This window comes from Ursus arctos, unplaced genomic scaffold (genome assembly GCF_023065955.2).
Source record: "Ursus arctos isolate Adak ecotype North America unplaced genomic scaffold, UrsArc2.0 scaffold_2, whole genome shotgun sequence".
Lineage (NCBI taxonomy): Eukaryota > Metazoa > Chordata > Mammalia > Carnivora > Ursidae > Ursus > Ursus arctos.
The window spans coordinates 81529474-81546188 of record NW_026622874.1 but is presented as its reverse complement, the minus strand read 5'-3'; the positions used below and the strand labels follow the sequence as shown (position 1 = coordinate 81546188).

The following is a 16715-nucleotide window of genomic DNA, read 5'->3' as shown; positions in this document are numbered from 1 at the left end:
TTGAATGCACACATACCTGATTTCAGAGCCCTAACTTTTTATTCTGTCAATGCTAAATTGCAAGAGCATGGTAACTATGATCAGCAAGGCCTTGAGATAAGGAATAATAAATACATTTTTTAGCCTTTTATTTTAAAATAATTTTAGACTTGCAAAAAATTGCTGAAAGAGTATATTGAGTCACATATCCCTTCACCTAGCTTCCTTTAATGTTAACATCTTATATAACCAAGGCACAATGATCAGAATAAGAAAATTAACAGTGAGGGGCACCTGGGTGGCTCAGTCAGTTAAGTGTCTGCCTTTGGCTCAGGTCATGATCCTAGGGTCCTGGGATCTAGTCCTGCATCAGACTCCCCACTCCACTGGAAACCTTCTTTTCCCTCTCCCTCTGCCTGCCACTCCCCCTGCTTGTACGCTAACTCTCTCTCTTTCTCTCTCTCTCTCAAATAAATAAATAAAATCTTTAAAAAATTACAAAAAAATTAACATTGATATTATATACTATTAACTATACTACAGACTTTATTTGAATTTTACCAGTTTTTCCTAAATGTCCTTTTTCTGTTCCAATTCTGTTCCAATTCTGATCCAATTCAGGGGGTCACATTTTTTTTAATTGTTGTATCTTATTCGTCTCTTCCAATCTATGACAATTCTTCAGTCTTTCCTTGTCTTTTTTTTTTTTTTTTTTTTTTTTTTTGAGTAAACTCTACATCCAACATGGGGCTTCATGACCCTGAGATCAAGAGTCACATGCTCCACCAACTGAACCAGCTGAATGCCCCTTTCCTAGTCTTTTATAACTTTGTCACTTGATAAATACTGGCCAGTTATTTTATAGAATGTCTCTCAATTTAAGTTTACCTCATGTTTTCTCATAATTAGATTGGGGTTATGCTTTTGCAGTAAGAATACCACAAAAGCAATGATGCATCCTTCTCAGTGCCTCATCAGGGGGTACATGATGTTGACAGATCTTATGACTGGTAAAGTCTCTTAGTCAAAGTTAACTTTGGCCAGAGCCACATCTCTCTACTGTAATGTTACTGGCTTTCCTTCATCATTAAAAAGTATTTGGGGGAAGATAATTTGAAACTATGCAAATATCCTATTACTCCTCAAATTTGCACCCACTGATTTTAACCTCCATTGGTGGGTCTTGCCTACCACGGTTACAACAGTGGCATTTGCCTAATGCTAAGCTTCCATTTCTACATGTATTTCTTCACATTTACTGACTAGAATTCTTCTGTGAGGAAGAACTATTCTTCCCTATATATTTGCTAATTCAGTTATTTACTAATTAAAGTATGGACTCATGGATATTTATTTTATTCCATGGATTATAATCCAATGCTGTAATTATTTTGTTCCTCCAATGTCTTCAGCCATTGAGAGCTCCTTTGGGTTGACTCCTATGTCCTTTCAGAATTAGAAAAAAATTATAAAAAATATATATATAAAGTATATATATATATAATATATATATAAAAATATGTTAAAATATATAATAACATATGTAAAAAAAATAAGAAAAGGGGTGACTGTGTGGCTCAGTTGGTTGTGTCCAACCCTTGATTTCAGTTCAGGTTTTGATCTCAGGATCGTGAGTTCAAACCCTAAATTGAGCTCCATGCTGGGCATGGAGCCTACTTAAAAAATAGAAAAAAAAATAGAAAAATAATTAGAAACTAGCAAAAAACATATGTGGATAAATGATCTGGCAGGTCATGGCCACTCAGCCACTATCAGTCCCCTCCCCAGGACCCTCACAGCAAGACCACCCAGTTTACATTGTTTAGATCTATGTGTAAGTGGATATATGCAGCTTCTCCTGAGGTTCCTTTTCCTTGTTTTTAGATGAAATCAAGGAAATAGATGAGGAGGAAAGTGAATTACATGAGGGCCTGACAAGCCAACAGATCTTTCTCTGGCTGCAAGGTCTATTCCTCTTTGCCTTGGTGTGGACCGTGGCGGGCACCATCAATGCGGACAGCAGAAAGAAATTTGATGTGTTTTTCCGCAACCTAATCATGGGTATGGATGATAACAATCCAAGGCCCAAAAGCGTCAAACTCACCAAAAACAACATCTTTCCAGAAAAAGGTAACTTAGTACCTGTTTGTTTTTTCTTGCTCTAATAATTTGGATCATATGGTTTCAAATCCAACCAAAACATGTGGCCCAATTAAAAGCTTTACAAAGGCAGGGGGAGATTTTGTAGCTTGCCTGATTGGGTTCAGGTCTTCTGATCTGACCCACATATGTAAGAGATGGATCGCCCTGAAGTCAGGGCCTTATGGGATGTTTTAACTATTGTTTTCACTTAGAAAATTTGATAAAACTTTTTTTTTTTTCAAAAATTACCCTTAATTCCATCAAACAGGCTCCAGGAGATAGAATGAGAAATATAGCACTTATGTTTTTCTTATTCCCTTCTAGTCCTATTCTATGTGTTTACATTCATCATATCATGGTGATTATGACATTAATATTTGTTGTGATTTTGTCATTGTATTCTAATATCATATTGAAATGTTTCCATTTTTTCCATATACGTTATCTTCAAAATAATCACTTTAATGACTAAATAGTCTATGTGTGACATCATTTACTAAAAGATTGAAAGATTTTTTAAAGTAGTTTTTACTGTTTTTTTTTCCTTACCACCATAATAATATATAAAATTTAGAAAATACAGAGAAGGAAATTACAGAAAATAAAAACCAATGGTAATCCACCTACCCCGAAATAATCACTTTTGATATTTTTTCTTCCATTTTTTTTTCTGTATTTCTGTACCAAAAAGGGCATCATACTATAAATTCTTGCCAAATAGCTTTACTTTTTGTGATTATACAATAGTATCTGAAGGGCTATGAAATAACTTCTGGAGTGATAGTGATATATATATGGAGAGAGATTTGGTTTATACTAGATACGTGCATTTGTCAACTCAGTGAATATACACGTAAGATTTGTGCATTTCATTGTATGTAAATTTAATATTGAGAAAAAAACATAAGCAAATATCGAAGAATAAGTGATATAAATGCTGAAGTTTATGGAGAAGTGTTTAGATGTATACAATTTACTTTGAAATCTCTCCAAAACATAAGATGGCTTAATGGATGGATAGAGACACGGGTATATGATAAAACAAGTAAAAACTAACGGTAAAATCTAGGAGAGAGGTATACAAATGTTTGCTGTACAATGTTTTCAGTATTTATGTTTAAAACTTTCCAAAATAATCATAATAAATGAATGAATAAGTAGGCGTCACCGCCCCCTACGCAGTCTTTCCTCAGCACAAGTGGCGTACTTTATGTGATATGGTCACCTATCAGATGAACTGCATAGAGGCCCTGGACCTTTAGTTAGATAGCAGTACATTCATTCTTTTTTCTTTCTTTTTTAAAATATATATTTATTTTCTTTATTTGAGAGAGAGAGTGGGGGGGGCAGAGGGAGAGGGAGAGAGAAACCCAAGCAGACTGCACTGAGCATGGAGCCTGACACGGGGCTTGGTCTCATGACTCTGAGATCATGACCTGAGCTGAAACCAAGAGTCAGACGCCCAACTGTCTGTGCCACCCAGGCACCCCCTTTTTTCTTTCTTTCTTCTTTTTCTCTTCCTCCTCCACTCTTTCCTTCATCTTTTACTTGTTCTTTGGTTTAGAAGATTATTTTTTATTGTGCTAAAATATGCATAACATAAAAGTTTACCTTTTTAACCATTTTTAAGTGTACAGTTCAGCAGTGTTATACATTGTTGGGCAATCATAACCACCATTTAATCTCCAGAAATTTTTGCTATCTTCACAAACTAAAACTCCATGTTCTGTGAACACTAACTCCCCATTTCCCTCTCCCTCTCTCCCCCTGGCAACAACCATTCTACTTTCAGTCTCTGTAAATTTGACTACTCTAGGTACCTCATGTAAGTGGAATCATATAGTATCTGTCCTTCCCTGACAAGTTTATTTCACTTAGTAATGTCTTCAGAGTTCACCCACGCTGTAGCATGTCAGAATTCCCTTCCTTTTGAAGGCTGAATAATATTCCATTGTGTGTATATACCACATTTTGTTTCTCTATCCATCTGTCGATGGACACTTGAGTTGCTCTCACCTTTTAGCTATTATGAATAATGCTGCTCTAAGCATGGGTATACAAATATTTGTTTGAGTCTCTTGTTTTCATTTCTTTAAGCTGTATGCTCGAAAATGGAATTTATAGATCATATGATAATGCTGTGTTTAAGTTTGTGAGGAATTGCCACAGTGTTTTCCATAGTGGTTGTACCATTTTACATTCCCACCAGCAATGCACAGGAATTCCAATTTCTCATGTATTGTTTTGTTTTTTTTTCATAATAGCTACACTGAGTGTGAAATGCATTCTTGATTTTTTTTAGAAAAAAATATGAATAGCTTATATAATAAAAAATATATATAATAAAAAATATATATTAAAGATTTTATTTCTTTCCTTGTCTAAGAGAGAGAGAGTACAAGCAGGGGGAGCAGCAGGCAGTGGGAGAGGCAAGGAGCCCAATGCGGGACTTGATTCCAGGACTCTGGGATCATGACCTGAGCCAAAGGCAGCCATTTAACTGACTGAGCCACCCAGGCGTCCCAAAAGATACATATTTTTAAAGAGACAACCACTACTAACATTTTGATAACCATCCTTTTAGACATTTCCCTATGCATATATGTACATATAGATTTATTTTTTCAAACATGGGATTGTTCTGCTCTTGTTTTCTTTATTTTTTAGTTTTTGCTAATATTAACAACATTGTGATGAACAATGTTCTGGTGGCTACCTACTTGCTTAACCCATGATTATTAGGATAATTTCCTAATAAAATTTTAAAGCTTTTGATCACGAAATTTCCCCCATGCCTTAACCAATCCTGAGTATTACCATTTTTTAAACTCTTGGGCAACTTGAAATGTGAAAATGCTATTTCATTTTAACTTTCTTCTCTTTGTAAAAAATATTTTAATAGACTATAATTTTAGAGCAGTTTAGGTTTATAGAAAAAATGAGCATAAAGTACAGAGTTCCTACATGCCCCTTTCTCAAACCACCCCCCCTCCTAGTTTCCCTATTATGAACATCTTGCATTAGTGTGGTACACTTGTTACAATTGATGAACCAATATTGATAAATTATTATTAAAGTCAAGTCCATAGTTTACATTTTCGCTGTGTTGTATACTTTTAAGGGTTTTGACAAGTAATATCATCTCTTCACCATTACAGTATCATAAAGAATAGTTGAACATTGCCCTAGAAAACCCCCAGCTCCACCTATTCATCCCTCCTTCCCCTTAACTCTTGGCAACCATTGATTGTTTCCCTCTCAGTATAGTTTCACCCTTTTCAGGATGTGATATAGTTGGAATCATACAGTGTGTAGTCTTTTCAGATTGTCTTTTTTCACTTAGGCATATGCATGTAAGACATTTTACATCTTTGTGTGCCTTGATAGCTTATTTCTTCTTATCAGTGAATGATATTCTATCGTATAGCTATTTATCCATTCACCTATTAAAGGTCATTTTAGCTTATTCCAATTTGGGGAAATTTAAAATAAAGCAGGTATAAACGTTCATGTAAAGGTTTTTGCATGGATATAAGTTTTCAATTCGTTTGGTAGATACCTAGGAGCATGATTACTGCATCAAAGCCTGTGTTTAACTTTGTAAGAAACTGTCAAATATGTCTTCCAAAGCAGTTACACCATTTTGCATCCCTACCAGCAATGAATGAGAGTTCTTTTTGCTCTATATCTGCCTCAGCATTTGGTGTAGTCGGTTTTGGATTTTAGCCATTCTAGTAGGTGTGTAGTGGTATCTTGTTTTAATTTGCAATTCCCTAATAACATATGGTGCTGAGCATCTTTTTTAAAAATATTTTTTATTTTAAAGTAGTCCCTTTACCCAATATGGGGCTCAAACTTATAACCCCGAGATCAAGAGTTGCACACTGTACTGATTGAGCCAACCAGGTGCCCTTTGAGCATCTTTTCATATTCTTATTTGCCACCTGTATATCTTCTTTGGGAAGTTGCTGTTCAGATCTTTCACTCATTTTTTAATTAGATTGCTTGTTTTCTTATTGTTGAGTTTTAAGTGTTCTTTGTATATTTTGGATATAAGTCTTTTATCAGATGCATGTTTTACAGATATTTCTCCCACACTCTCATTCTCTTAACAGTATCTTCCATAGAGCATAAGTTTTGAATTTTAATGAAGTCTACTTTATCAATTTTTTTCTTTCATAGGTCATGCTTTTTGTGTTGTATCTAAAAAATCAGTACCAAACCCAAAGTTACCTAGGTTTTTCCCTATGTTATCTTCTAGAAGTATTATAGTTTTGTGTTTTGCATTTAAATCTATCATCCAGGGGTGCCTGGGTGTCTCAGTCAGTTAAGCATCTGCCTTCGGCTTGGGTCATAGTCCCAGGATGATGCAGGGTCCTGGGATCAAATCCTGCATCAGGCTCTATGCTCAGCGGCAAGCCTGCTTCTCCCTCTGCTCTTCCCCCTGTTTGTGCTCTCTCTCTCTCTCTCTCACTGTCAAATATATAAATAAAATCTTTTAAAAAGTAATACATAAATAAATCTATCATCCATTTCAAATTAATTTTTGTGAAATTTGTAAGATCTGTGTCTAGGTTCTTTTTGATTGCTTGTCTATGGATGTCTGCTTGTTCCAGGGCCAGTTTTTAAAAAGACTATTCTCCACTGAATTGTCTTTGCTCCTTTGTCAAAAATCACTTGACTGTATTTGTGTGTGGGCATATATCTGGATTCTCTAGTCTGTTCTACTGATCTGTCTATTCTTTTACCAATACCATACTGTCTTAATTACTATAGCTTCATAGTAAGTCTAGAAATTGGATAGTATAAGTCTTCCAACTTTGTTATCCTTCAATATTTTGTTGGCTATTCTAGATATATTACCTTTCCATAGAAACTGCATTTTTTAAAAAAAGATTTTATTTATTTATTTCTTTATTGGACAGAGAGAGCACAGCAGGGGGAGCAGCAGGCAGAGGGAGAGGGAGAAGCAGGCTCAACCCAAGCAGGGAGCCCGACTGAGGGGCTCAATCCCAGGACCCCGGGATCATGACCTGAGCCAAAGGCAGATGCTTAACAACTGAGCCACCCAGGCACTCCTCCACAGAAACGTTAAAATCAGTTTGTCAATACCTACAGAATAAGTGGCCAGGATTTTTATCGGGATTGTGTTGAAGCTATAGATCAAGTTGAAAAGAACTAGCATCTGAACAATTTTGAGTTTTCCTATACATGAGCATGGATTCTGTCTTCATTTACTTAGATCTTTTTTATTTCCTTCACCAGCATTTTGTAGTTTTCCTCATATAGCTCTTATACCTTTTTTATTAGATTTATACCAAGTAGTTCATATTTTTGGTACTAATGTAAATGGTATTATGATTTTAACTTCAAATTCTTATTTTTCGTTTCTGATTATCTAGGAAAGCACTTGACTTTTGTATATTAACCTTATATCCTACAACCTTGCTATAATCACTTACAAGTTCTAGTAGTGTTTGGTTGATTCTTTTGGGATTTCCTGAATGGATAATTATGCCATCAGCAAACACAGTTTTATTTCTTCCTTCCCAATCTTTTATTACCCTTTTTAAAAAATCTTATTGCATAAGCTAGGACTTCCTGTATGATGTTGAATAGGAGTGATGAGAGGGGGCATCCTTATCTAGTTCCTGAACTAGATACTAGGAAGTATCTTGTTCCTGATAACACTAAGTAGGATGTTAGCTGTAGATGTTTAGTGATGTTCTTTATCAAGTTGAGGAAGTTCCCCCTCTATACATAATTTACTGAGAGTTTTTATCATAAATGGGTGTTGGATTTTGTCAGATGCTTTTTCTGATCTATTGATACGATCATGTGATTTTTTTTCTTCTTTAGCCTGTTTCTGTAATGGATTACATTAATTGATTTTATGCCTTACATACCTGGAATAAATCTTGCTTGGTTGTGGTGTGTAGTTTTAAAAAATATATTGTTGGATTTGATTTGCCAATATTTTGTTAAGGATTTTTGCATCTGTTTTGATGAGAGATATTATCTTTGGTCTTCCTTTTTTGTAGTATCTTGGTTTTGGGAATCAAGGTTATGCTGACCTCATAAAATAAATATGCTTTTATTTTCTGGAGAAGATTGTAGGAAATTGGTATAATTTTTTTCCTTAAATGTTTAGTAGAATTCATCATCTGGGCCTGGTGCTTTCTCTTTCGGAAGATTATTAATGGTTGATTCAATTTTTTAAATAGATATCATTCTATTCAAATTATCTATTTCTCCTTATGTGAGTTTTGGGTAGATCATGTCTTTCAAGGAATTGTTTTATTTCATCTAAGTTATCAAATTTGTGGTCATAGAGTTGTTCCTAATATTCCTTTATTATCCTCCTAATGTCCCAGGTATCAGTCGGGATGTGATGTTCCTCTTTCATTTTTGATATTAGTAATTTGTATCTCCTCTCTCTCTCTCTTTTTTTTTTTGGTTGGCCTGGCTAGAGGTTTATCAATTTTATTAATCTTTTCAAAGAAATAGCTTTTGGTTCTGTTGATTTTTATCTGTTAATCTTCTGTTTTCAGTTTCCTTTATTTCTGCTCTGATTTTTATTATTTATTTTCTTCTACTTGTTTTGGATTTAATTTGCTCTTCATGTCCTAGTTTCCTAAGATGGAAGCTTAGATTATTGATTTTAGACCTTTCTTCTTTTCTAATATATGCTTTCAATGCTATAAAATTCTCTCTAAGCACGTCTTTCACTGCATCCCACAGATTTTGAAAAGTTGTATTTTCATTTTCATTTACTTCAAATATATTAAAATTTCTCCTGAGACTTTTCTTTGATTCATGTGTTATTTAGAAGTCCGTTGTTTAAAGTATTTGGGTGATCTTCCAGCTATCTTTTTGTTACTGATTCCTAGTTTAATTGCATTGTGGTCTGAAAGTATATACTGCATGATTTCTTTTTTTTATTATAATAATATTTTTTTATTATATTATGTTAGTCACCATACAGTACATCCCTGGTTTTTGATGTAAAGTTCGATGATTCATTAGTTGCGTATAACACCCAATGCACCATGCAATACGTGCCCTCCTTACTACCCATCACCAGCCTATCCCATTCCCCCACCCCCTTCCCCTCTGAAGCCCTCAGTTTGTTTCTCATAGTCCATAGTCTCTCATGCTTCATTCCCCCTTCTGATTACCCCCCCTTTCTTTATCGATTTCTTCCCCTACCGATCTTCCTAGTTCTTATGTTCCATAGATGAGAGAAACCATATGATAGTTGTCTTTCTCTGCTTGACTTATTTCGCTTAGCATTATCTCCTCCAGTGCCATCCATGTTGCAGCAAATGTTGAGAAATCGTTCTTTCTGATAGCTGAATAATATTCCATTGTGTCTATGGACCACATCTTCTTAATCCAGTCATCTGTTGAAGGGCATCTCTGCTCCTTCCATGATTTAGCTATTGTGGACAATGCTGCTATGACCATTGGGGTGCATATGGTCCTTCTCTTCACTATGTCTGTATCTTTGGGGTAAATACCCAGTAGTGAAATTGCTGGATCATAGGGTAGCTCAATTTTTAACTTTTTAAGGGACCTCCACACTGTTTTCCAGAGTGGCTGTACCAACTTGCATTCCCACCAACAATGTAGGAGGGATCCCCTTTCTCCACATCCTCTCCAGCAATTGTTGTTTCTTGCCTTGTCAATTTTTGCCATTCTAACTGGCGTAAGGTGGTATCTCAGTGTGGTTTTGATTTGAATTTCCCTGATGGCTAATGATTTTGAACATTTTTTCATGTGTCTGTTAGCCATTTGTATGTCATCATTGGAAAAGTGTCTGTTCATATCTTCTGCCCATTTTATGATTTGTTTATTTGTTTCTTGTGTATTGAGTTTGAGAAGTTCTTTGTAGATCTTGGATACCAGTCTTTTATCTGTAGCATCATTTGCAAATATATTCTCTCATTCCATGGGCTGCCTCTTAGTTTTTTTGACTGTTTCCTTGGCTGTGCAGAAGCTTTTTATCTTGATGGAGTCCCACAAGTTCATTTTATCTTTTATTTCTCTTGCGTCACTCTCAGAAAATCTCATTTTTGACTGGACTCAGACTTAGAGGTAGAAGCTCTCAGAGAGGACAGCCTCCGTCTCTTGGCAATCTGTTCCTGGTGTTTTTCTTTGGCCTCCTTCATTCTCTTGGCCAAAAGTTTAGCATATTCTGCAGCCTCTTCCTTATTTTTCTTAGTGCGCTGTTTCCTCAAAGCAATACGCTGACGTTTGTGTTGGAGGACACACGGAGTAACAAGATGCTGAATCTTGGGCGCTTTGTTTCTAGGTTTCTTACCTTCTTTGTTTAGGGGCTTTCTCACAACATACTGGCGGACATCATCTTCTTTAGAGAGATTGAAAAGCTTGCGGATTCTGCTGGCTCTTTTGGGCCCCAGGCGACGAGGCACAGTAGTATCAGTGAGTCCAGGAATATCCTCCCCTTTTTTTACAATGACCAAGTTGAGAACACTGAGATTGGCATCCACAATGCAACCCCGTACAGATTTGCATTTTCTCTCTCCAGTCCTCCTTGGCCTATAGCAGGAGGCCCTTACTCAGCAGCAGGCGGACACGGCCATGAGTCAAGACACCCTGCTTCATGGGGAAACCTTGTTTGTCATCTCCACCACTGATTCGAACCACATAACCCTTCCATTCTTCACCCAGAGCATCAGCAGCAACTTCTGTGGCCATACGCTTCTCGTAAAAGGTACAAAGTTTGCGTTCATCATCCACTTCAATGAGTTTCTGGCAGCCAGTAGCTGGGAAGGAGATGTTCAGCTTCATCCTGAAGCAGCCTACTGCCTCCGAGGCGCCACGAAAAAGAGCTCTTTTTTTTTTTAAGACTTTATTTATTTGAGAGAAAGAGCACGCATAAGGGAGAGAAAGCAAGATCACAAGCAGGGGGAGGGGTAGAGGGAGAAGCAGAAGCAGGGAGCCAGATGCAGGACTTGATCCCAGTACCCTGGGATCATGACCTGAGCCAAAGGCAGATGCTTAACCGACTGAGCCACCCAGGTGCCCTACTGCATGATTTCTACTCTTTAAATTTTTTAAGGTGTGTTTTATGGCCCAGAATGTGATATCTCTTGGAGAATGTTCCATGTGATCTTGAGAAATATGTATTCTGGTCCAGTTGATGGTGATGCTGCTGTTCAGTCTAACTATATCCTCACTCATTTTCTGCCTGCTATCTGTCAATTACAGATAGAGGGGGGATGAAGTCTCCAACTGTAATATTGGATTTTTCTATTATTTTTGCCATCCTACCAGTTTTGCCTCATGTATTTTGGTGTTCTGTTCACATTTGTAGTATGAAAATGGTCTCTAATTTTAATTTCTCTTTTTAACTATAAGTGAGATTGAATTTTATATATATAGCAGCTGTTTGTTTTTCCTATGTTCTGATTGGTTTGTTTGTGTTCTTTTTTTAATGCTCTGTTGTAGGGTTTTGTTTTGTTTTTTAACAGACTTTAGATGTAGGTTTCCTTTTGTTTATTTTCCCTGGATTGTGATGAGTCCTTTCTGTCATCGTCACTGAGGGAAAGCTTTATTGTCTGGCTTCCATATATATCATCTCTTTTCTTATTTTTGTGTTTTTGCCCTTTTAAGATAGATTATTTTTTCATCTTAATATGTCACCCACAACTTCAGTTATGCTTTTACTGCCTTGAATGATTTTAGTTCTGCTGTTGTTATCTTTTGTTTCCTTGTTATCCTTTCTTAGTGTAATGACTAAGAGCAAGTCACATTGCCAGGGTTCGAATCCTGCCTCCAGTACTTAACTAGTCAGCCTGAAGGAAGTTGCCTATCCCCTCTCAGTTTCCTCAATTATAAAATGGGGACAATAATAATAGTATGCAGTCATGGTGTTCTTGTAAGAATTAAATGAGTTCATGAGGTGCATGGATGACTTAGTTGGTTAGGCTTCTGACTCTTGATTTCAGCTCAGTCATGATCTTAGAGTTAGGACTGAGCCCCACATCAGGGTCCACACTCAGCATGGAGTCTGTTTGAGGTCCTCTCCCTCTCTCCCTCCCCCATTCATGCTCTCTCTCTCTGTGTCAAATAAATAAATAAATAAATAAATAAATAAATAAATAAATAAATAAAATTTTAAAAATTAAGTGAGTTAACACATATAAACACATTTAGAATAAAAGCATGGCGTATAGAAAGTGTTAAATATTAGTGATTTTTATTGCTGTCTTCTCATCATTGTCATCACCGTTCTCATCTCTATTAGCTCATCCATCTTCCTTTTTTAATCTCATCTTGCATTATTATCATAGCCTCCTTATGGCTTTTTTTTTCCTGTTTAATTTTTTTAAATGGTGTCTTTTTGTACTCTATTTAGGATTCCAAACAGTTTCCTGAAATTTGGTTTTGAGTCTTACATTAAGCAAGGTTCAGAGGTATACTCTTAAGATATAATCTCCATATTGTATTCCTTTATGTTGCAGTATTTTTTTTCACGGTTATTTTCTGCTTTCCTCATCCTTCCAGATCAATCTGTTCATGCTTTGTGTCAGTAAGGATGGTACAGGAAGTGCCCTTGCCCCCATTCTTGGCCCACTTTGTGACAACATATTTCCTTTCCTTCTGCAGCTAGAGGGCTAGTGATTTAAACAGCTCCCACTCAGTTTCTAGGTAACTTTGCCCTGTAACACCTCCTATCTACTGTGATGGCCTTGCCTCCCCACTCCACATCCTACTCAACTGATACAGCATAAGAAAAACCATAATTTCCACATGTACTGCAAATTGGCTGCTTCGTACCTTCTTTTGCAGCAATTACTTTACTTAAAAGCAAGTTTGGTTCTGAAAGGGCCATTCATAAGACTACAATGACACCTTGCAACTGATCAGTGCAAATTTGTCCACAAATTTACTTTTTCAACATGGTAATCATACATCTCTCTTTCTGCTATTTTTCCAAATTCTCACTGCTTTTGGACATGATCAGGGTAAATAATATTCATATAACACTTTTATTTTTTTTTTTTAAGATTTATTCATTTATTTTAGGGAGAGAAAGAGAGCGAGCATGCATGAGCACAGGGGTGAGGGGGTAGAGAGGGAGAGAGAATCTTAAGCAGACTCCCCTCTGAATGCAGAGACCAACACAACAGGGCTCCATTTCATGACCCGGAGCCAAAACCAAAAGTCAGATGCTTAACCAACTGCGCCACCCAGGCGCCCCCATATAACACTTTTAAAATAAACCCAGATGCTGTAAACTCTGCTCTCGAGTGAGGAACAATAGGATGGCCAACATCCAGTGACCACATGATCAACTAATGCCATCTGTTGGAGGCAGCCTTTTCTATTTGTTTCATCTGTGAACGTTCTAGAAAAGGGAAGTTCCTCAACAGAGGGGCATCTGTGGCTCTTTATTTTGGAAGACCGTATCTCACTGAATCTAAAGTGGTCTGCCTGACTCCTCCTTACTCATTATGAACTGGGACCCTGCTGCCCCTTACAGCTATAGACAGAAGTCTAGTGAGGAGGAAATGAGACAGTCCTCCGAGATTAATACCTGCAGGGCAATGGAACAGCTACCCAATTTTCTGTGTGGGATATAACTTGAGTCTGTGCCTCCTGGTGGCCTCTGTTGCCTTTCCTCGTGCAGTCTTTTGCGGTAAGATTTCCCATTCCAGCTGTAAATTCTGCTGGGATTTTTTTTTTCCAGTGACATCATTCCACTTCTTTCTCTTGTGCCTTAATAAGTATTTTAGTTTGAAATTTCAAAGCTCCTAGACAGAACCCATTTGAATCAAAAGACATGTTTTAAGTACAAGTATGCTTTTTTTATATATAGCAACTTTATTGAGGTATAATTTACATACCATAAAATTATCCCATGTAAGTGTACAAATGAGTGGTTTTTAGTAAATTTGCATAGTTGTGCAACTGTCACCATAATCCAATTTCAGAACATTTTCATCACCCTGATAAGATCCTTCAGGCCCGTTTGCAATTAATCCCTGTTCCCTTTTTTAGCCCCAGGCAACCACTCATCTGCTCTCTGTATATTTGCCTTTTTCAGGTATTTCATATATATGAAATCATGGCGTATGTGACCTCTCGTGTCTGGCTCTGAGTACACTTTCTTATTACCACCATAGAAAGCTTAAAATGCCTTTCTAGTCTTTCCTCAAGGACCCAAGGTTAAAATTCTCATGGTAAGAGCTCCAGGGAGGCCTCCCCTGACCTTACGGGACATTGTATTCTGGGCTTTTCATGCTCGGGAGCTGTGGGATAAGTGGAGTTCTGAGACAAATGCTGGAGGAACTACACTGGGGAGCATATATTAAGGAAAGCAAATAGGCCTTTGGGGATTTTCTCAAGGTTGGGTTCCCATCATCTGATGTGGATCCTTGTTTGTCAACCCAGAGACTTATTTGTCCAGAAAGTGCTAAATTTCACTTTATTTGCCCGTTCACCATGTGCCCCTTGAAAACTCACTTCATTGTTGAAAAGTTTACCTTATTCTCTCAAGGGTCAGAGAGGAGCACAGGGTGAAGTAGGGGGTGGTCAGAGGTAATAGAATTACCTTGTGGCTGGACCAGAGTTTGGGTTAAAATCACAGTGCAGAGTGAACAGGAGTCTTTGCTCTGGTAAGAACCAGAGACCTAGAGCTAAAAATCTTCTCAGTGCCTATCTGTGTGCTCAGAGCTATGCTACATGTTTGACACGTGTATCTCATTTACCCTCTACAGCGATTTTCTGAACTTGACATAAAATCAGGGCATTTTACAGGTGTACAAATGGTAACCTTAGCCAAGGTCACATAGCTAGTAAATCTACTTTTACTCAGTTGAACCTTTTCTGTTTGACCTTAATGTTCCTGTATCAAGCCACAAATTAGCTCTAGCTAATCCTATCAGCCAAGGAAGGGAGACAAATACTTTTCTGATTCATGCGTTTAGTGTTTCCTTTTTTTATTGTACAAAAAAATCAATTCCATTAAGTAAAAATGACCAAAAAGTATCTCTTTGTTCATACCACCCTGTCTCAAGTATTTCAGTTTTTAAACAATTTTCTCTGTCTTGTCCCCCTGATTTCAGCTCTCTACCTAGTTACCATAATGACATATATTCTATTTTTATTCTATTTTCATCTGTCATTCTTTTTTTTCTTTTAAGATCTTTCTTATTTGAGAGAGGGAGAGAGCACTAGCCGGCAAGAGGGGGCACAAAGGGAGAGGGAGAAGCAGACTCCGCTCTGTGCAAGGAGCCCAAAGTGGGGCTGCACCTCAGGACTCTGAGAGCATGACCTGAGCTGAAGGCAGATGCTTAACTGACTGAGCCACCCAAGCACCCCAATCTGTCATTGTTTCTTAAAAGCATTTTTTATGTTAATACTTAGTTTTTGCAAATAATCCATTCATCTCATAAGACATAATTTTGACTGGTCTCCTAATGTGAGGCATGTAAATTATTTCCAAATTTTTGCTATCACAGATGGTGCTGCATACTCATGTATAGAGATTATTTTCATTGTGAATTATTTCCTTATGATAAATTCCCAGAAGTGGGATTTCTGACTTAGACTACAGAACATTTTTGTAGCTCTGTAAGCATAATGCCAGATTGCTTTCTAAAAGCGTTATGCCAGATTAACTTCTAGGTAAAGCTGCAGAGTGATGTAGGATAACAGAGCTCCCTCCTTTAATACCTAATGAAATGAACAAAAACAACAATGACACAGTTAAGCCTAAGAATTTCCCAGCAATAGCTAGAGAAAATGATTGATTAAAACATCCTGATTCTATAAACATTGAAAAGTGGTAGGCAAGAAGAGAAACACAAGATCCGGCATGCTGCATCTCCCAACCCAGAACCCACCACCCCACCGTCCTCCTAAGAGAGATGTTGAGGAAAGGTGGCGAGCTGACAAAATACTGAGAGTTCTCACTGGTCATCACCACTGTGGAGAAAAGCGGATTACAGTGGCGCTTGCAGATGCGAACAATGTCTGAGAGAAACCCTTGGGCATGAAGCCCCTGCATGCTTCTGTAGGACCTTAGTACAGGTGGGAGAAACTACCAGGGTTTATATCTTCCAGAGCTCTGTGCTGCATCAGGGTTGTGAGATGAATCCTACAGAAGTGTGGGGCATGTCGCTAGCTGGGTTGAGAATGAAACCATAGTTTCATTCAGGAAAGTTGGCCAAATTGTAGAAAGAGAGTGTAGAACCCAGGTTTCCTAGCAAGGGCAATTGAGTATTTCCTTTTACCCAATCCCTGTTAACCTCATGCTACCAAAAAGAAAGCCACACACCAATCCTTGAATTGTGGTTGGGGAAGTAGGGGAGATAAACTGGCTTCAGATAATGTTGGAAAAGATGTCAAGAAGAACTTTCCTGATTGTATCAGAACAAGAATGGTATGGAAACTACGAACATGAGAGAGAGAGAGAGAGAGAGAGAGGGAAGGCAGACAGACAGAATGAATGAATCTAAAAGAAAACCTTACTGGGGAACATGTGTGTCACGGTCAGTTAAGCATCTGACTCTTGGTGTCAGCTCAGGTCATGATCTCAAGGTCCTGGGATCAAGCCCTGT

The 16715-nt window shown here is 37.4% G+C and overlaps 2 protein-coding genes across 2 annotated transcripts in view; one reads left to right on the top strand and one right to left on the bottom strand.

The window, feature by feature from the left end:
- The window catches only part of DNAH3 (dynein axonemal heavy chain 3), a 168412-nt gene that overhangs the window by 98838 nt on the left and 52859 nt on the right, over positions 1–16715 (top strand). The window contains exon 44 of the mRNA XM_044390223.3: positions 1864–2109. Within this exon, the coding sequence (XP_044246158.1) occupies positions 1864–2109 (246 nt within the window). The remainder of the gene's footprint in view (positions 1–1863; positions 2110–16715) is intronic.
- Positions 10174–10968, bottom strand: LOC113267539 (40S ribosomal protein S6-like). Its single transcript, XM_057314990.1, is given in 2 exon segments — positions 10174–10695; positions 10697–10968. Coding segments are annotated over 2 exon segments (744 nt in total). The 5' UTR covers positions 10936–10968; the 3' UTR covers positions 10174–10190.